This window comes from Salmo salar, chromosome ssa09, assembly GCF_905237065.1.
Source record: "Salmo salar chromosome ssa09, Ssal_v3.1, whole genome shotgun sequence".
Lineage (NCBI taxonomy): Eukaryota > Metazoa > Chordata > Actinopteri > Salmoniformes > Salmonidae > Salmo > Salmo salar.
The window spans coordinates 124,894,362-124,916,252 of NC_059450.1; the positions used below are offsets into that span (position 1 = coordinate 124,894,362).

The window sequence follows — 21,891 nt, forward strand, 5'->3', positions numbered from 1 at the left end:
TTATCAAGGGTGCTAATACATTTCAGATGTGACTGTATTTTATGTGGATCCCAGTAAGAGTGGCTACTGCATGTGCAGCAGCTAATGGGGATCCTAGTAAACTAAATTAAATCATAACACTTCAAGACTAGCAAGCATACATATTTTCTTTAGGAAATGTCATTTTTTAGTTTCACTATCTTCATATTATTTATATCAGCCATGGTTGGCCTATGGAAAACTCTCTCCATGATATTCACATTATTAACTTAATCCTCTTCATTCCTGGGTCAACATGGGGCCTGATATCCACATTATAATGGCATAACGACTGTTCACATTGACATGTGGCTAATTTCAGCACCCAGAATCACATGTTTAGAATAACCAGTGGTGGAAAAAGTACCTAGTTGTCATACTTGAGTCAAAGTAAAGATATCTTAATAGAAAATGAATAGTAAAGAAAAAGTCACTCAGTAAAATGCTACTCGAGTAAAAGGTTAAATGTATTTGGTTTGAAATATACATAACTATTAAAAGTAAATGTAATTGCTAAAATATACTTAAGTATCAAAAGCAAAAGTACAAGTATAAATGATTTCAAATTCCTTATATAAAGCAAACCAGACAGCATAATTTTCTTGTTTTTTTAATTTACGGACATCATTTACAAACGAAGCATGCGTTTAGTGTGTCCGCCATATCAGAGGCAGTATGGGATGAACAGGGATCTTCTCTTGATAAGTGTGTGAATTAGACAATTTTCCTGTCCTGCTAAGCATTCAAACTGTAAGCTGTACTTTTGGGTGTCAGGGAAAATGTATGGAGTAAAAGTACATAATTTTCCTTAGGAATGTAGTGAAGTAAAAGTACAAGTTGTCAAAAATATATCAAGAGTAAAGTAAAGTACAGATACCCAAAAAACAACTAAGTAAAAAATACTTGAGAGTATTACTTAAGTACTTTACACCACTGAGAATAGCAAGAGGCCCAATCCCCCTGCATTGGAGCATACAATTGCCATTGTTTCAAATTACTCTTGTTGTATATTAATCCACTAGGTTTACTGTTAGATTAGATGACAATATTTGGCTGCTGATATTAACATAGTGCTGACACAATGGGAAATAAATATGCTATTGGTGAGCTAATATGTTGCATTGTTCAGTCAAAGCAGAAAGCTGTAGGCTATGGTGGCTTTTTACATGAATAATGGCTAAATTGACAGGTGGACTAAATCGACAGGTTAGCCAGGCTACATAGGTTCTTCTCTCAGGTGTTCCCGACAAAATAGCCTGAGGTGATTTCATCATCATTCTGACCATCCCATTGGTCGGGGGCTGTGACTAGTTGAGGACTTCAGCGGGAGTTGGGAGGAAACGGGAGGTGGCTGCAGTGTTCCAAACAATTTGGAAGGGTGTGACACAGGAGGGTGCATTTGGGTATATATAGCACCGTTTGTGCAACTTTTCCTGACAATCTCCCTGGACGAGGAAGAGAAGGGAGCATTTCCAAGTGCGGAGGAAGACCGGCTGTGTACCGAAGCTATGGCCATGGCTCTCAACTTACTTTTCTTTGTATTGAGCACATCAGTGATTATACAAACCGCGACATCGCGCACCTTCAAATCGTAAGTACGCTACAAAACATTTGATGTAGAAAGCAGTAGATTAAACACACAATCAGCTATTTGTATTTACATGTCTGGCTGGATGCAACAGACTTCAAATGTAGGAATGAATTATACCCCGAATTCTGCACGCTATGCAGGTGTAGAATAGCCCACCTGAACAATATAATTATAACATATTTCATATGTTCACTGCACTGATAACTGAATAGACGCTTGCAATTGTCTCTATTTGTTAATAATACAAAAATAGATTGTTAAGGCCACAGGACATCACTGTTATACATGCAGTATCTCTATCTCTGCATGTGAGGCTTTTCATTTGTTATGAGACATGCTGGCAAATAGAACTATAGATTTTTGGGTTGAAAAATCCTACTTGTGATAGCTGTTATACAGTGCATTTGGAAAGTATTCAGACCCCTTGACTTTTAACACATGTTAAGTTACAGCCTTATTCTAAAATGGATTTAATACAAAAAATATCAAGCTAGACAGTACCCCATAATGACACAGCAAAACCTGTTTTTATATTTTATTTTTAATGTTTGCAAGTGTATTAAAAAGAGAACGCTCACATGTTACATACAGTTGAACTTTAGTCATTGACTTGGTTTTTCAACCACTCTACATATTTCTTGTTAATAAACTATAGTTTTGGCAAGTTGGTTAGGACATCTACTTTGTGCATGACACAAGTCATTTTTCCAACAATTGTTTACAGACATTATTTCACTTTTAAATCACAATTCCAGTGGGTCAGATGTTTACATACACTTAGTTGACTGTACCTTTAAACAGGTTGGAAAATTCTTGAAAATGATGTCATGGCTTTAGATGCTTCTGATAGGCTAATTGACATAATTTGAGTCAATAGGAGGTTGTGGCAAAATGGCTTAAGGACAACAAAGTCAAGGTATTGGAGTGGCCATCACAAAGCTCTGACCTCAATCCTATAGAAAATGTGTCAGCGTAGCTGGAAAAGGCATGTGCGAGCAAGGAGGCCTACAAACCTGACTCAGTTACACCAGACTCTGTCTGGAGGAATGGGCCAAAATTCACCCAACTTATTGTGGGAAGCTTGTTTGGCCCAAGTTAAACAATTTGAAGGCAGTGCTACCAAATACTAATTGAGTGGACGTAAACTTCTGATCCACTGGGAATGTGATGAAAGAAATAAAAGCTGAAATAAATCTTTCTCTCTACTATTATTCTGACCTTTCACGTTCTCTTAAAATAAAGTGGTGATCTTAACTGACCTAAGACGGGGACTTTTTACTAGGATTAAATGTCAGGAATTGTGAAACTGAGTTTAAAAGTATTTGTCTAAGGTGTATAATCTTCTGACTTCAACTGTAAGTATTCAGACTCAGTACTTTGTTGAAGCACCTTTGGCAGTGATTACAGCCTCGTGTCTTCTTGGGTATGACGCTACAATCTTGGCACACCTGTAGATCCTCTCAAGCTCTTTCAGGTTGGATGGGGAGCATCTCTTCACAGCTATTTTCAGGTCTCTCCTCTGATCATCGATCGGGTTCAAGTCAGGGCTCTGGCTGGGCCACTAAACTGTTCCCCGGTAGGCCGTCATTGTAAACAAGAATTTGTTCTTAACTGACTTGCCTAGTTAAATAAATTAATAAATGACTCAGTGCATCCTGTTTCCATTGATCATCCTTGAGTTGTTTCTACAACTTGATTGGAGTCTACTACCTGTGGTAAATTCAATTAGATTGAGGGAAAACATTTTATTTAAGCCATTTTAGAGTAAGTCCAACGTAAAGAAATGTGGACAAAGTCAAGGGGTCTGAATACGAATGCACTGTATGTACATCTGTGATGTTGAAACACTTCCCCCTATTGGTCTGATTTCCTTAAATTTCCCTCTGCTTAATCATCCCCAAGACATGGTTGACAGTCCATCAAAACCACTCATTGGTATCCATTCCTACACTCTCCAAAACAGAATCAATTGGACTCTGAGTGGGACACATAGCCAGAGACAATTAAGGTCACTTTGTCCCCAACTTTAAAAAATCAGTAGGCTACAAAGGAACTAAAGAGCTGTTTGAGTACACTGCCACTTAAGTATTATTACCACAGCTGCATTCATGCTGACTCTTTCCCTTTTAGGATTTACCTGGTGACAGTCAGCTCGGAGCTGGTAGGAGGGACCACAGAGAAACTTTGTGCTCAGGTCCACCAAGCCAAAGAGCCTCTGTCGTTGAAGGTGTCGCTGGAGATGGAGGGTGGCAGCAGCACCATTCTACTGGAGGAAGACGTAACACAGGACTTCTATCGCTGCATCTCCTTCCAGGTCAGCTGCAACTGTGCTGCGTTCAGCAGGCTACGACGTTGTGGAACGCTCTGATATAAATATTTCATGTAGAACCAACATGCCTCTCTGACATGTAGAGTATCAAGCCAGCTCTATGTATGACATTTCTAACTAAAGTTCCACAACGATGTGATGCGCTATAGATCAGGATCTTCTATAATACTATGGAAACTAGTACTGGTCATCCTCTACTGTAGACTCAAGCTAGCTATGCACATTCATTCAACACTTCATTGTTTTATTCTGAGTAGTCAATCATGTTTTGTGGAATTCAACTTGGATTACAGGCTGGGTGTTGTATGGAAAATGATCCAACCTATGAAAGGCAATAGCAGTTCTATTAATCATACTTCGCTATCTACCACTTAACAAAAAGCCCTATGTTCTCAAGCTACTCAGTCAGAGAGCTGTACTTTGGTTAGGAGCTAGAGGATTGTAGAAAGTCTAACAAGCTTCCGTTCTTCATATTGTAGGTACCCCCAGTGACGGCTGACAGTGTGGCCACTGTCAATGTCAGTATCAAGGGGAGGACGGACGAGATGAGTAAAATGACCAAGATCCTTATCAAGCCTAAAAGATTCCTCACCATTTTCCAGACAGACAAACCAGTCTACAAACCTGGACAGACAGGTAGTTAGATATCATCTTTGATGAACACTGGAATGTTTATGCATACTTTACAGTATATTTGTGAGGCCATAAGCTTGAGGAAAGGTCATTACTGAAATGGAGGATGGAAATACTGTGTAGACAAATGTTTCTACCGCTTTTCCAGTCAAGTTCCGAATCGTCTCGCTGGATGCCAGTTTCTTGTCATTCAATCAGATGGTAAGTTACTCTTTCAGTGTTGTCTGGGTGAGACAGACAGACTGTGTAGCTGGCTCGGCAAACGTGGTCAGAGTTAATTTGCTCTGTACTGTAGAAACTGTTTTGGGAAGTGGTGAAATGAATATTTTAAAACAATTTTGACACTAGGCCTACTGTAAAAACAATTTTGGGAAATAATAAAGTTTGAAAATGTTTTTTTTGGCCAAATGCTGAATATTTTGTTTCTCTTTTCTAGTATCTAACAGTGGAGCTTCAGGTGAGACTCATTCAAATCCATTGCAACTAAAAACCAAAGCTGTATATAATAATGACATGATCTCCCTTCAAAAATATTACCTGCCAATATGTTCTGTGGCATGAATTTATACAATGCCTGTCTCTATAACAAAAATACCTACCTTCAACCTATTATGAATCTGTATACAGGACCCAAACTCCAACCGCATTGCTCAGTGGTTGAACCAGTCAACAGTGAGTGGAATTCTGGACCTGTCCCACCCCATGTCCGCAGAGGCAACGCAAGGAAGTTACATCATCACTGCATGGAATGAGAAGGGAGAGCAAACCTCCCAAAACTTTGACGTCAAAGAATATGGTGAGAAAATCTACCTGACTATATTGTTTTTACATGGTGTAGTTCAACAGACAATGAGGAAATAATATTGATATGCATTTTTTACAGTTTTACCCAAATATGAGGTCAAAGTCTATCTACCCCAAACAATCACTATTCTGGACAAACGAGCAACGCTGAGAGTTTGTGGCAAGTAAGTGCATAAGATGTAAACTGGGAAACTTTATGGACAGAGAATTAAGCCTTCGTTTGTGTATTGCATAGACTGTACTTTATAGATACTTGCTCATGTTCAAAGCTGTTTGTACTATTTTGGAACAGTTAATTGTCTTCTGGTGACTTTATTTCTAGATACACTTATGGAAAACCAGTGATGGGGTCTGTCACTGCGACGGTTTGCAGAATTGCCGTTCAATATCACTGGTTATATGATTCTAGTAATATCTGCGAGGTGTATGTTATCAAAGTAAGTGTTTTTTTTTATTGTTACGCCAAATTCTTTGACAAAGAACACTCACTGTTGAGGTTTTTGTAGCTGAGCTAAGCTGCCCTACAACTGTACTCATTCACCCTAGACTGACAAAACTGGTTGTGCAACCCAAATGCTCGACTTGACCCGGTTCCGTCTACGTGAATCTTTTGGGGACTTCGAAGTGGAGACTGAGATGGAGGAATATGGAACGGGTAGGAGAACCTTATCTTGAACGTAGAGGTGTTTACATGCTGAACTGTTAACCTCTGACCATTGCCTGTGTTCTCTCCAGGGGTCATCCTTAAAGGTAGTGGCAAGGCAAGCTTCACCAATGTCATCATAACGGTCAGTTTTGAGGATGTGCCCCAAGCATATAAACCAGGAATTGCGTATGAGGGGAAGGTGAGGACAACCTTGTTAACAAATGTTTTTTTTAACACTGCAGAGAAATGTCTTTGAATGAAGTTGTGCTGAATGTTAACATATCATTTGGCGCATCTAAACCATGCTTTTCATATCTTGTATGCAATGGGAGTGTACATTTAGTATATTGGATGTCTGCAGTCATCCTCTCCTGTGTTTTCAGATCAAGGTGACCGGTCCAGACTCTACTCCCGTTCCCAATGAGCCTGTGTATCTCTTCCTACAAAACGGTGGCCAATCTGAGAACTGGACTCTCACCACAGACAGCAAGGGCATTGCTTCTTTCTCTCTAGACACTTCTCTATGGACTTCTGATTCTGTCTCTCTGTCGGTCAGTGGTCACTCGCTCATGGTTTCCTCTATTAAATATTTAATGGTATTATTTACTGTGAATATTCAGTTTGTTCTGAGTGAGATCATTCATTTCTCCTGGTGTATTCTCCAAGGTTACTACAACTTCTTATTTTTCATACATTTTCTGTGTTTCTTGAACCAGGCTCGTTATCAAAAGGTTATGGAGGATTATCTGTACGAACAGGGTGTGCGTAGTCCTCTATATACATCTGCTTACCATTTCGCATGGAAATTTTATTCCAAGAGCAAGAGCTTTGTGAAGATAATGCAGGGCGAAGGGAAGTTCTCCTGTGAGAAGGACGGTATTGTTCTTGCTCGCTACATCATCCACGGGGTGGAGCTGAAAAGGGGACAGACGACCCTGGACTTTTTCTATCTGGTAAGGTTAAAGGGATGTTTCACTCAAATTATTTTTTTCTTTCAATTCCACCACAAGATTTGGGATATTTTACTTCAGTATTTGACTGTCATATTGTGTTTTGTCAGAAAATATTTTAAGAATGGCTTGGGAAAACCATACAGTACTTGACTTCCAGTTGAATATTTCATCATGGGTGATGCACAGTACTATATTTGCTAGCAGATCTCCAGGTTTTGGCCAGGAACTTTTCTCTGGTTATTAATGTTGACGCTGCCACCTGGCTGTCTCTTATGTCCCAGGTTATATCTAGAGGCAGCATTCAGCAGCACGGCCGTCTTCCTGTGATCATTAAAGAAAGAAAAGGTAAATAAAGTGGTCTTGGATTCTCCCGAATGCTAGCTGGAATTTTAGGAACACCACTTGATTAGAGAACATTCCTCCTGGAAAAGGCCTAATGGGATAAAAAGCTGTCACATTCAATCATCCAGATTACATCTTCAAAACAAGCTCTTACTGCACAGTATATTTCAGACTAGTCACTGAACACTATGTCCGTATTGGTGGCTTATGGTGAGCTAATGTCCATCTCTTATTTCAGTTAACCAAGGGGAACTGATGCTCTCGCTGCGGCGGATGCCTGAGCTGACCCCTTTTGCCCAGGTGGTGGTGTACACCGTGTTGCCTGATGGGGAGGCAGTAGCAGATAGCCAAGACTTCCCCATTCAACTCTGCCTAAAAAACAAGGTAGGCAACTAGGCGTCTTTCGCCAGCTATGTGATGTGTCAAAATGTAATATCGGGGCTACATGCACTACGATCAATTTCCAAAATGACTTTGCATCAGACTATGATATGAAATCCTTCAACTGCACCTTTTGGATCATCATAAATCCGTTGGGTCTGTTTCTGTCTAGATGTGGTCAGAGCTCAGTGGTGGTGTAGATGAGTCAGTGGTTGGTCACTAGATATAGTAAGCAGTTGTGGTCACCCTCAGAGCACTGGCTCCGTTTGGGCTGCTCCATAATGACAGAGCTGTTAGTAGACCTCAGCATAAAAAGTGTGTTGAATATCTAAGCTGAGGCTTTTGTGGCGCAAGCCCCACAGATGCACTTACTCATGATATGCTTCTGCCAGGTAAGCCTACTTTGCAGTTAACAATTGAATTGTGTTTTTGGGGGGGGAAATATTTCTGCCAACCCACAAGATGGTTATCACATCAACTGGTTACACACTGAGTGATAGTCAAACATGCACACCGCACAGACCGACTGGGGTAATATTCATGGTATGAATTGGCAGACATTGTTAGGTTTGGCTTTTTATGCCAATAGTGGCTAACCGGGGCTGGGATGTCAATGTTGCGTTGCTTAGATAGTAGCTGAGACTTACGGTGTTTGCTGTGGAACACGTGAGAATTGCATGTACTTTCAGAATTGTTTGGCGAGCTACTCCTAGGTGGGCTGCGACCTACTGGTAGCTTGTGATGGACCTGTTGGACACCCCTGCTCTACACAGTACTAGCATTATTATGTTGTGGGCTCTGTACTTGAAATGAACCAATGCGTTGGACATGTATGCTAGTATAGATATACTTAAACGTATTCTGTGATGTCTCCCGCTTTTCTCCTCTCCAGGTGTCCCTGAAGTTCTCGTCCCTCCAGGAGTTGCCAGGGGAGAAGACCTCTCTGAGCCTCCAGGCCCACCCAGGGTCTCTGTGTTCTCTCAGGGCCATCGACCAGAGTGTGCTGCTGCTGCAGCCTGAACAGGAGCTCAGCCTGGACTCTGTACGTTCTCCATGGGCCGCGTCCCAAATGGCTCCCTATGTAGTGCACTACTTTTAACCAGGGCCTCATTGGGGTCTGGTAAAAAATAGTGCACTATATAGGGTGCCATTTGGGACAGGACGCAGCCCATCACATTCACTTACTAACCATTGACTCACCACACTAAGCTGAAGCCTAACCATGATCACACATCTCCTTTGGCATTATTTTTGTGCACCCACGTTTTTCAAGATGGGATTTGGCTCACTTTCAGCTTCCTCTAACCATGTATTAACCACTGTCTGATACTTAAAGTTTAGAAGTTTTAACTTGTGGGACTATTTTGTTGGTTCTGTTGTGCCACTAACTCGAGTGCAGATCAAGTATTGTCTATATGCACTGACCCTATAACCTCTGACCACGCTCTGACTGTCGAGATGCTGCGGCTTTTAAAGTCAGTATTACTAGAGGTATATTACTTCTCCGCAGGTCTTCAGTCAGCTGCCTGTTCAGAAGTTGTCTGGATATTCTTACAGAGTAGAAGACCCCTACCCATGCCTTGGATATCCTCCAAGATTTGAAGAGATGATCCTTCCACCCGAACCAAAACCGGTCGAGGAGTTGGTAGTACCTGATTGGGGGAAACGCTCATTCTGGTTTGGCCCCAGCAACGACAAAAACGATGTCTACAGCATCTTTAAAGTATGAGACTCAAATAAGTTTGTCTGTTTGGAATATGGAGAATGTATATGTAAGAATCTTTGTAAAGTAGACACTGAATGCTGTCTCTGAAGTGAGTTTTCAGAAATCAGTAAAAAGATGTGTTTTTAAATTGATTCAACCAATACCCAAAACTGAAATCCAGGTATGATATGACCTTTACACGCTGACGCTGTTCTATTGCTTGTACTTTTCATTTTAGGAAGTTGGAATCAAGATCCTGACCAACTCTGACGTGAAAAAACCTTACAACTGTAACACATACTTTGCAATGAAACAAAATGGTATGATGGAAGGTATAGTCATCGAATGGTGGTCACCACATTCTGTTTATAGACTGTTTACTCACTGTGAATGATCATACTGTGTTCTCGACATGGCTCATCTTAATATTTTTTTCTTTTCCAAATTATATTCTGTCTATACACACCATTTATATTCCCACTCTAATATCTACTTGGATTGTTTGTTCTTAATCCTTTATTTGTATTGTTGGAGCTAGTAACGCCTGCAAATCTGTATGTGACCAATAAACTTTGATTTGATATGCTAATGAATAAACCTTTCTAGTCTCAACCTAATGAAGGATTTGTTTCGATTTGCAGTTCGTCCCATGAACATGATGCCTAAAGAGGAGAGCTCACCAACCCCTGGAGCCTCTGACAAGCCTAAAGAGACCGTCCGCACGTACTTCCCTGAGACCTGGATCTGGGACCTGGTTCCTGTGGGGTAAGCATTGTGACAGACGCCATATTTGTAGTCCACCACGCATCCCTTTCCATGGGGTTCTGGGCTGACAATGCCTACTAATATGGCAATACTGAAACCACAGGCATGTCTTTGTCCTAGGGGTCGATAAAAATAAAAAAAAAATCACCTAGTCCGCTATTGAATTGACCATAAATCATGTGCTTTAATGTATTTCGTTTTTATTGCACCCTTTTCACCACTACCAGACATACAGGAAAAGTGAATGTTGACAAGACTGTCCCAGACACCATCACTAAGTGGGCTGCAGGGGCGTTCTGTACTTCCCCAGTGGGTTTTGGCCTGGCTCCCAACACTGGCCTCACTGCCTTCCAACCCTTCTTTGTGAGCCTGACGCTGCCCTACTCTGTCATCCGGGGGGAGGTGTTCACACTCAAGGCCACAGTGTTCAACTACCTCTCCAAGTGTATCATGGTAAGTCCCCCCCCCCAGTGTTGTCTCTTTCTTTACCTCTCCAGTCCCACTTCATTTGGGTAGGCAACTAGATTCAGCTGCAGGCCAATTTGTGTTGGCGCAAATGGTCGGGGGGCAGATGATAATTTAACAGCATTGACTCCGGGATGCTGGCCTTCTAGGCAGAGTTCCTCTGTCCAGTGTCTTTTATTGGCCAGTCTGAGATATGGCTTTTTCTTTGCACCTCTGCCTAGAAGGCCAGCATCCCAGACTGGTGTTTTGCGGATTCTATTTAATTAAGCTGCCAGTTGAGGACTTGTGAGGTGTCTATTTCTCAAACTCGACACACTAATGTACTTGTACTCTTGCTTAGTTGTGCACCGGGGCCTCCCACTCCTTTCTATTCTGGTTAGAGCTAGTTTGCGCTGTTCTGTGAAGGGAGTAGTACACTGCGTTTGTTTGTATGAGATCTTCAGTTTCTTGGCAGTTTCTTTGTTTCTGCCTGTAATCAAACCCACAAATGCTGATTCTAAAGAAGGCCAGATTTATTGCCAGTTTTATCAGCACAACAGTTATCAGCTGTGCTAACATAATTGCAAAAGGGTTTTCTAATGCTCAATTAGCCTTTTAAAATGAAACTTGGATTAGCTAACACAACGTGCTATTGGAACACAGGAGTGATGGTTGCTGATAATGGGCTTACGTAGATATTCTGTAAAAAAAATCAGCTGTTTCCAGCTACAATAGTCATTAACAATGTCTATACTGTATTGCTGATCAATTTGCCATATTTTAATGGACAAAATGCGCTCTTTCAAAAACAAGGACATTGGAAAGTTTCTTCCGTGTGCAGTTGCAAAAACCATCAAGCACTATGATAACTGGCTCTCATGAGGACCGCCACAGGAAAGGAAGACCCAGACTTACCTCTGCTGCAGAAGATGTATTAGTTATCAGCCTCAGGAATTGCAGGCCAAATAAAGCTTCAGAGTTCAAGTAACAGACACATCACCTGTTCAGAGGAGACTGCGTGAATCAGGCCTTCATGGTCGAATTGCTGCAAAGAAACCACTACTAAAGGACACCAATAAGAAGAGACTTGGCCAAGAAAAACAAGCAATGTGCATTAGACCAGTGGAAATCTATCCTTTGGTCTGAGTTGAAATTTGAGTTGTTTGGTTCCAACCGCCGTGTCTTTGTGAGACGCAGAGTAGGTGAACGGCTCTCCGCATGTGTGGTTCCTACCGTGAAGCGTGATGGTGTGGGGGTGCTTTGCTGGTGACACTGATTTATTTAGAATTGAAGGCACACTTAACCAGCATGGCTACCACAGCATTCTGCAGCGATACACCATCCCATCTGGTTTGCACTTAGTGGGATGATAATTAGTTTTTCAACCGGACAATGACTCAACACACCTCCAGGCTGTGTAAGGGCTATTTGACCAAGAAGGAGAGTGATGGTGCTGCATCAGATGACCTGACCTCAACCCAATTGAGATGGTTTGGGATGAGTTGGACCGCAGAGTGAAGGAAAAGCAGCCAACTAGTGCTCAGCATATGTGGGAACCCTTCAAGACTGTTGGAAAAGCATTACTCATGAAGCTGGTTGAGCGAATGCCAAGAGTGTGCAAAGGGTGGTTACTTTGAAGAATCGAAATATATTTGAACACTTCATTTTTTGGGTTATTTCATAGTTGTCACTATTGTAGAAAATATAAAGAAACCCATGGCTTTTATTTTTGCTAATCTTTGGGGAACAATCTAGACGCTGTGACGTTTTTGAGAAATCTAGTAAAGAGTTGCAATTGACCCATGTGTTTCTCCTAGGTGAAGGTGACTCTAGCTGAGTCGAACCAGTTCACAGCCAGGCCATGTGAAGGCTGCCAGTACACCCTGTGTCTGTGTGCTGAAGAGAGCAGGACCTTCAAGTGGATCCTCACCCCAACTGCTTTAGGTGAGCCATGCAGTACTCTGTCAATCTCTCACAAGGCTCTTGCAGTAGACTCCACATTTACTCCCTACACCTAGGCCCTTGCCCCCTAACCCTTCGCTGCTTGCAGATCTGTAAGGTGTTAGAAATATGGTAGAAGCTCCACTACACTGCTTATACCCATCCACACCTTTCAAATATGCAAATAGTGAAGGGTAGGGAGTGATTTGGAAGCAGTGCATTAAGACAGGGTTGTTGACTTCACACAGCTCTCATTAGACTGAAATTTCCGTAAATGAAATGATTTATCTGATGCACAAATTCCTCGAATATGACATGCTCAAAGATCTACCTCAGCCACTGATAACCCCTATCAGAGAAATGGAGGGAGGGACCAAGGAGGAGAGGGGAAACGAGGGATGGCACAAAGGAGGGAACAGTTGAGCCAGGGTACATGAGTGACTGAGAGGCTGGAGGTGGAGTGGGTAAAAGGGAGCAAGCTGATGGGTGACTGGTCTAGACTAGAATGTTAATGTTTCCCTGGACTGAACTATAGGGGAGGTGAGTGTGAAAGTGAGCGCCGAGGCGTTGAAAACTGAGGACCTCTGCGGCAACGAGGTGGCCACGGTGCCAGAGAAAGGACGCATTGACACCGTTGTGCAAACACTGCTGGTAGAGGTGAGTGTCTGTCCTGTATAGCAAGTCCACTGTTTTTCTCCCACATTTAATTAGAGATCTGGGTTTTCAGTAACACTAGGTCAAGGGTGAATACAGTAGAATTTATATTTTGATGAGAGGAGACCAACATGGTTTGGTGTTTAACTGCATTTGGGCTTGAGACTCCAGCCCATGCCTAATAAATTGAAAGCGTGTGTATATATATTTTTAATAAAGAATTACTTGGTGCATATCTTTTACATTCATTTTAGATTAAGCTGTATAGCTGGACCTACACAACAGATGGTCTGGGATGTAGACTTATCTTAACATTGGTCTACGTTTCAGGTTTTAAATGTTTGATTTTGGAGTGAAATGTACCTTTAAGTGGTTACCATATAAATTCTATGGTAGAATTAACTTGAGTTGTCGTCATTACTGTTTTTTAAAAATGTATTTTGGTGCTGTTTCACTTTCCCTCTATCAGGCCGAGGGAACCCAGGAGACGGTCAGCCACAATGCTCTGCTCTGCCCTGCAGGTAATCTACTGACGTCTATCAGTCATACTTTGTCATAATTAAGTTGAAGTGCATTTGTTTTGGTTTAGATGACAGATACTTTTTAATTGGTTATCAAGTCTCTCTCTCTCGTCACCAGAGGGCCCGGTGGAGAAGGACATCTCTCTGAAGCTGCCTGAGGTGTTTGTGGAGGGCTCTGCCAAGGCGTCCCTCTCAGTACTGGGTGAGAATTATCCATCTGTTTTGCTGAGTTCACACCTACTCATTTTTTAAACGTTTTCAGGATATGTTTTCCATTTTGGTGCAGATGAAATGTAGGCAAGAATTTTTCATCCCTCTATATATGGATGTGGATATTCCACCTGCAGATCTATGATTGCCTTAAGGTTATGGGTGAGGATCAGGATAAGCATTGGTTAAGGTAAGAAACGGGGCTCTGCTGGTCGAATATCCAATGGTTGGTCTCGTTCACCAGGCGACCTGATGGGTCGGGCCATGAAGAACCTGGACAGCCTGTTGCAGATGCCCTATGGCTGTGGAGAGCAGAACATGGTGCTGTTTGCTCCCAATATCTACATCCTCAACTACCTGCAAAGCACCAGGCAGCTCACCATGGAGATCCAGACCAGGGCCACAGGCTTCCTAGACAGTGGTGAGTGAGCTGGGTCCAGTTCAGTAAGGCACAACATGTTGCAATTATTGTCAGACATGTTTAGTTACAGCCTGCACTCCCCGTTTTACTCAGTAAATATGTTATTCTCCCTACTGGACATAACCCTGGTGAAATAGACCGCTATCTATTCTGAAGACTATTGCTTAACTTAATGCATAGAGTGGGATATGACAAGAGAATTTGCAGTAAGCCTTGTACTTTTTAAATAATGAGCTGTGATTGAACAGGACTCTGCAAAGATCAACACTGTCTGACAGTGTGCGGTCTGATCCTGTGTTCATCTCACCTCTGACTAGCAACAACCTGTTGTATATATTTGGCGCTGAACCAGTTAACGTCACCTTCCACATACAGTACAAGTCCCTAGAAGGAGAGTCTTTATTCATTTGGCCATTTGTGTTGCAGGCTACCAGAGGGAGCTCAACTACAAGCATGACGATGGCTCCTACAGTGCCTTTGGGAAGAGCGATGAGTCTGGAAACACGTGGTCCGTTCAATTGAAGTCCACACAGTCATAATGCCTTCTCTTAGATTATTCCTCAATTTACCTTTTTTTAAGTCATGAAAATGACATTAGCTTAAAGGGGGTTGCAGTATGTAATCAAGGTAGGAATGTGATGGTCTCAAATCCATACTAGTATGTGCTATGGCAAATATAGTTGGCTTCAGCACATACAGTATGGCTACTGTTATCTAGAGTCTATGATCCGTAGTTTAGGCAAGGCTCACCACATCTAGTCCGTGTAACTCCAGTGACATCTGACCTGTGTCCTCTCAGGCTCACCTCCTTTGTGATGAAGTCCTTTGGAGGGGCCAAGCCCTACATCTTTGTGGACCCCGCCCACATTGCCCAGGCCAAGGCCTGGTTGGCCAGTCACCAGCAGACGGATGGCTGCATCGCGTCAGTGGGGAAACTCTTCCATAACGGCATGAAGGTAAAGGAGTCAGAGCTCAGTGGGTAATAAGAGGATGAGTATCCTACTGCTGCCACCAAATGTGCAAAGGTAACGTTTAGGGCAGAGATTCAGCAGGAGGTTCTGGTGCAAGTTTCCCGTTCTATTTAGAGTGCAATGGTGGAGTCTGCATAAAATCCTAGATAACTAACAAACAAAAGACTTAGTACTTTACATACCTCATATTGCACTGACTTGTAGGAAAATGTACTGTTCAGGCGGACCTTAGGACCCCACGTGTGCCCCGACGGAGCACATACTGAGCACAACAAGAATCCCAAGCATGTTTTTGCCAGTCCTGAGAACACACCACCTCCCTAAAGGGACCTCAGTCTGACTAGTCCCGACAGCTTTTATGCATCTCCTAAACAGTACTCTTAGTTATTTCCCCCCTGTTCTTTATCTTTGTGCACCATTATCATGTGAATGTTGTTTTCAACACCAATGTTTTTACCTGATATCAGTGTGACTTTGAAACTCTGTAACACCTTGGAGTGTTGGATGACGTTTACTGGCATCCTTTGTTGTCATAGGGAGGGGTCGGGGATGAAGTGTCGCTCACTGCCTACATCACCGCTGCACTGCTGGAGCTGGATGGCAACACTTCTGTGAGTTATCAGCTCTTTCCATATCCAAGTATTTTTAAAATGTTATTGATAAACAAGGTCACATTTGGTGATTTTTATCAAAACATGAACTGCTCTAGTGGATATTTCTGCTTAGCCGTCCAACTACAACACAATTCTAAATAAGACCATATCACCCACAGAACGCCTCGCCATGTATTCTAATAAACCACTTCCCAATATACAGTTTCTTCTGGGAAACTATTCAGACCCCTTGACTTTTTCCACATTTTGTTACGTTACAGCCTTATTCTAAAATGGATTAATAAAATGTTAAAAATCCTCAGCGATCTACACACCATAATGACAAAGCGAAAACAGGTTTTTAGGAATGTTTACAAATGTATTGAAACTAAAAACAGATTCCTTATTTACCTAAGTATTCAGATCTTCTGCAATAAGGCTTGAAATTGAGCTCAGGTGCATCCTGTTTCCATTGATCATCCTTGAGGTGTTTATACAACTTAATTGGAGTCCACTTGTGGTAAATTCAATTGATTGGACTTGATTTGGAAAGGCGCAGACCTGTGTGTGTATATATATATATATATATAAGGTCCCACAGTTGACAGTGCATGCCAGAGCAAAAACCAAGCCATGAGGTTGAAGGAATTGTCCGTTGAGCTCCGGGGAAGGCTACAAACACATTTCTGCAGCATTGAAGGTCCCCAAGAACAGTGGCCGCCATCATTCTTAAATGGATAAAGTTTGGAACCACCAACGCTCTTCCTAGAGCTGACCGCCTAGCCAAACTGAGCAATCGGGGGAGAAGGGCCTTGGTCAGAGGTGACCAAGAACCCTACGGTCAGTCAGAGTTCTGTAGTTCCTGTGGTGATGGGAGAACCTTCCAGAAGGACAACCATCTCTGCAGCACTCCACCAATCAGGCCTTTATGGTAGAGTGCCAGACGGAAGCCACTCAGTAAAAGGCACATGACAGCCCACTTAGGGTTTGCCAAAAGGCACCTAAAGACTCTCAGACCATGAGAAACAAGATTCTCTGGTGTGATGAAACCAAGATTGAACTCTTTTGCCTGAATGTCAAGGGCCACATCTGGAGGGAACCTGGCAACATCCCTACAGTAAAGCATGGTGGTGGCAGCATGCTGTGGGGGTGTTTTTCAGTAGCAGGGACTGGGAGACTAGTCAGGATCAAGGCAAAGTACAGCGATCCTTGATGAAGACCTGAGACTGTTTTGCCTCTGGAGAGACCTGAAAATAGCTGTGCAGCAACACTCCCCATCCAACCTGACAGAGCTTGAGAGGAATGGGAGAAAATCCATTTTTATATGTATGTGTTTTTGTCCAATTCTTCTCTGCAGATCCTCTCACTGTACACAGTATATACACTAGTCAATTTATTTATATTGCTAACGTTATTCGGTAGTCATACCCGTATTAAAGGTCTGGGTTGTATTCATTAGGGAGCGCAATGGAAAACCCATGAACATTTTGCAACTGAAAATGTGCATGTTTCTTATTGGTCCAGATAATCCCTCCCAGTTTCAGTGTTCCTCTGTTTGGTGCATAATAAACACAATGCTGTTGTATGTGGGTGTGTCAGGACCCCATGGTGGAGAAGAGTCTGGTGTGTCTGAAGGCAGCAGTGTGTGACCAGCTGGACAACACCTACACCATGGCCCTGCTGTCCTACACCTTCACCCTGGCCCAAAACCAGGACATGAGGGCCAAGCTCATCACCCACCTGGACAAGAGAGCTGCTACCTCGGGTATGTCTTTGTCTCTCGGTGAAAATGTCTGTCTCTACCGTTCTGTCTGACTGCTGGGAAACTGACAATTACCACAGGTGGCAATCGTCACTGGGAGAGAGCAGAGGCTTCTGGGACAAAGACGGACTCTCTGGAGGTGGAGATGACATCCTATGTGCTGCTGGCGCTGCTTTCCGGTCCCACCATGCCAGGCTTTGGGCTGGACTACTCCACTGGCATCGTCCGCTGGCTGGCCCAGCAGCAGAACCCCTACGGAGGCTTTGCCTCAACACAGGTACTTTATTGGTCTGGTGGACATTCACTCTAGCAACTCATCTGCCAATCGCTCCTACTGTTAGTACATGGATCACACCAAATCCTTATTTGTATATGAAATGTAGTAAATTGGACATTGTATTAAAGCCTTACAATCACTTCATAACACATGGATTTCTTTGACTTGTTGTGCTTCATTTTATTGATTCTCTCCATCATACCCAAGCTATAGTCGATCAGGATTTGTTTTAGCAACAGTACTTCTCTCTTCCCCCGTCACCAGGACACAGTGGTAGCACTGCAGGCCCTGGCCAAGTACGGTGCTGCCACCTTCAGTCCAGAGGGCGCCAGTACAGTCAGTGTGAGCTCGGCCGGAGGCCTGAAGATGGAGTTTACTGTGAATCAGAACAACAGGCTGCTCTATCAGGAGCAGCAGCTGAGGGAGGTCCCTGGGGACTACAACATCAAGGCACAGGGCAAGAGCTGCGTCTTTGTGCAGGTCAGGCTCCAGTCGTTTTTCCCTTTGCTGCCTCTCAGTACTGCATGTACTGAGTATCTGGTTTGTGTTCAGTAGAGCACACTGTTGCACAAAAACGAACGTTTCAACCCTAGAATTTCAGCATTAGTCGTAATGCATGTGTGCTACTGTACATTGAAATGTGTATGTTTTGATTTCATGCATCTCAATAGTATCGTCTGTCTTTTCAGATCGCCATGCACTACAATATTCCCCCTCCTCCTGACTTCTCTGCTTTCAACATCTCAACACAGACGCTTGGGAAATGTAACGGCACCAAGAAATCTCTGATAGTGTCTGTGGATGTCAGGTACAGTGGTATTCCTTTTACCCTTGAAATAGCAGCTGAAAAAAATGACTTTTTGGGCGACCTGACCAAATTCCCAGAAATATGAGTTATAGATCTGTCATCCTCATTGACAGCAAGTGTTAGATCTCTTTTTATGCTTCCCATTAAGTATGGTTTTGAACAGCAGAAAATAAAAGATTTCCAAGCGGTTTTGATGAGTTTCTTGTTTTGTCAACTTAAATTAAGCTAACTAGTAGAATTTTAGCAATCAGGAAATGGCGGAGCGACTTCTGCGTAGTTGCGCCTTTTTAAGATAATATCCATCCTTCATCTGACTGTGTGACTGACAGGTACAATGGTCGGCGAGAGGAGACCAACATGGTGATCATCAATGTCAAGCTTCTCTCCGGCTTTGTCCTGGACAAGTCCTCCCTCAGGCCTGTGAGTCAATAAGAGAACCTCAGGGCCAGGAGTTTTACCGGTTTGGGGAACACTCCTGACACTAAGTATAATCCCCTTGAGGATGAATGTATAAAATGATAATGGCGTCTGTTCTAATTGTAAGTATTATCGTTTTGTCCTTTGAACGTATCAGTTGTAGTGTCTATGACACTATCTTATCCTGTGTTCTGTTCTTCCAGTTGAAAAATGACCCCACTGTCAAACGAGTTGACCTGGAGGAAGGACATGTCATCATCTACCTAGATGGGGTAGGAACATGAATAATGAATGTTGCATCTAAACGGGGCTGTCTTTATCGGTTACAGAACCTAGTTGGATGTGGTCTCATTTGCATCTACACACTGGATTTAACTTGAACAGTAACATCAAAGTAAGACTGTAGTGGCTGTTTTATACAGTAACACTATGTGAATCTATAACATTGAACTGCATTATTCCTTTTCTGACAGCTCAAGCAGAAGGAAACGAAGACGTACAGCCTGGCCATAGAGGAGGATGTGCCTGTGAGGAATCTGAAACCAGCTGTGGTGAAAGTGTATGACTACTACCAGACAAGTAAGAATTCCATCTAACACACAGTGACATGTGTAGGGTTGCCAAGAACTTTCAATAAATTCTGTGCTTTTCCCAAAATCCCAACTGGAGGATTCACAAGCAGGATTTATGGAATACCAGGGTATTTAAGTTTCCTGTAATTCTGCAGCCTTAAACGTGACTTCATGCGCAGAAACATTGTGCTCCCCAAGGGTTTATGGAAAAACTGGTACTCTATTCTCAAATAGAAAAAGAATAACACTCGCAACTACATATTAGACCTTGTGTCAAACTCGTTCCAGAGGGCCGAGTGGGAGTTTTTGCTCCTCCCTTGTAATTGTTTGCTTGAATTAAGGTCACTGATTAGTAAGGACCTCACCTGGTTGTCTAGGACTTAATTGCGGTGGTTTTCGCCCGTAGGCGACGTTGTTGCCGGTGAGGACCTGCCTTACAACAGGCTGGACTGAGGTCTTGTAGGCCTATTGCGGACAGTCTGAGCACTGATGGGAGGGGTTGTGCGTTCCTGGTGTAACTTGGGCAGTTGTTGCCGCCATCCTGTACAGGTGTTACACTGCGAGGACTATCAGCTGGCCGCTGCGTCTCACAGTACAGACATGGCAATTTATTGCCTTGGCCACATCTGCAGTCATGCCTCCTTGCAGCATGCCTAAGGCACGTTCACGCAGGGACCCTGGGCATCTTTCTCTTGGTGTTTTTCAGAGTTGGTAGAAAGGCCTCTTTAGTGTCATAACTGTGACCTTAATTGCCTACTGTCTGTGTGTATTAACAACCGTTCCACAGGTGCATGTTCAAACCCTTTACAATGTATATCTGAAGTTATTTGGATTTTTACAAATAATCTTTGAAAGACAGGGTCCTGAAAAGGATATATTTTTTTCTGTAATGGAATACCAGTTTCCAAACCACCCCATTCTCTGAAATATTTGCCACTGGCATACCTGTCAAGGTTACGTACATAACTCCGGTTCCTTGAGGAAGGAAACAAGACATCACCAGTATGTCTGCAGTGGGAGTTTAATGATTGACAGGGAAGTAGTTATCATTAGAAAGGAACTGACCTCTTTTCTGTTCTCAGGTGATGAAGCTGTGAGTGAATACAGCTCCCCATGTGCGGAGAGTAAGTCCATAACAGCCTTTCTATAGCCATACTTCAGTTTGTGAAATGAGCTTAACTGACAAATTTAGATGACCATGTATGTTTACTGTTTTCAGAGGGAGTAATATTCTATTGATGTTTGTCATTTTCACAGGTGACAGTCAATGAAGTGTGAGAGCCAATCACGCTGACTGGACCTGGGCTCAACTAATTGCTTTCCTATTTAGGAAGTACCATTTTATTTTTTAGGCAGAGCTCATAGAACCCCTCCATTTGGTGGTTACACATTGACCAACTTGTAATCTGTTTCAATTGTGTTAATTTACAATGTTGTCATTTAATAGATGGGCCTTAAGGTAAAATCGTAACTCTTTGTTACTTTGACTTCTGTTGTAATCCTGCTATTAAAGTGATTGTGAGCTCGTTATGCAGAAAGTTATTGTAATGTTTCTACTGTAAATGTTAATAAAACCAGTCTCCGTAACATCTGTTTTAATAGATATAATCTATACATAACAGTGTACCATACGGGAGCTATATTCTACAGTGTTGAGGGAGCATATTGAGTGTGGCATACTGTTAACTGAAGTGTATTCTGACCATTAGACTTCTGTTGAAATGGCTTTTTGTACAATACTGGTTGAATGAGTAAATGACATTTTACAGTAAAACCTTTTTCTAACACTACCTCTGGCCAATGCTGAACATTTGGTTACACCCATTTCAGTGTGGGGAAAATATATTAAGGTATTTTCTGATACTTGAGTGACATGGTTTACAGTACCTCAGGCAGGTTATCCAGAAAAAGATGCAACTCAATTTCACAAAGCTAAACAGGTTTACATGTTCAAAAACACAGCATAGTCTTCTCTAAAGCTATTCAGATGGTGATTTATGTAGCATGTCTGAATCCTTTACAATGTCAAGCTACCAGATCATGACGCTCTAAAGCTGAAATGCACCCGATCTGAAAGAATTGGAAAGTAAGCAATAGCATATGGCAACAATTTGACCTGGCGTATCTGAGAGC

General features: G+C 42.5%; 1 protein-coding gene across 2 annotated transcripts; it reads left to right on the plus strand.

Annotated features, from left to right (window-relative positions):
* Positions 1-1,343: 1,343 nt before the first annotated feature.
* Positions 1,344-21,548, plus strand: LOC106597686 (alpha-2-macroglobulin). Of its 2 annotated transcripts, none has more exons than XM_045724499.1 (36): positions 1,344-1,609; positions 3,740-3,923; positions 4,418-4,574; positions 4,720-4,772; positions 5,008-5,028; positions 5,199-5,367; positions 5,455-5,539; positions 5,698-5,812; positions 5,922-6,030; positions 6,111-6,220; positions 6,405-6,572; positions 6,738-6,974; positions 7,256-7,319; positions 7,555-7,700; positions 8,590-8,739; positions 9,208-9,420; positions 9,641-9,734; positions 10,044-10,167; positions 10,395-10,620; positions 12,429-12,555; positions 13,088-13,209; positions 13,676-13,727; positions 13,846-13,929; positions 14,182-14,358; positions 14,785-14,866; positions 15,158-15,314; positions 15,866-15,940; positions 17,522-17,687; positions 17,765-17,961; positions 18,226-18,441; positions 18,651-18,769; positions 19,099-19,189; positions 19,390-19,458; positions 19,660-19,765; positions 20,841-20,882; positions 21,016-21,548. In XM_045724499.1, the coding sequence occupies exons 1-36, from the start codon at positions 1,527-1,529 to the stop codon at positions 21,027-21,029; spliced, it is 4,404 nt and encodes a 1,467-aa protein (XP_045580455.1). In that variant the 5' UTR covers positions 1,344-1,526; the 3' UTR covers positions 21,030-21,548. The 2 variants fall into 2 exon arrangements, with proteins under 2 accessions (XP_045580455.1, XP_045580456.1); XM_045724500.1 differs by having other exon boundaries at positions 9,641-9,722.
* Positions 21,549-21,891: the final 343 nt, after the last annotated feature.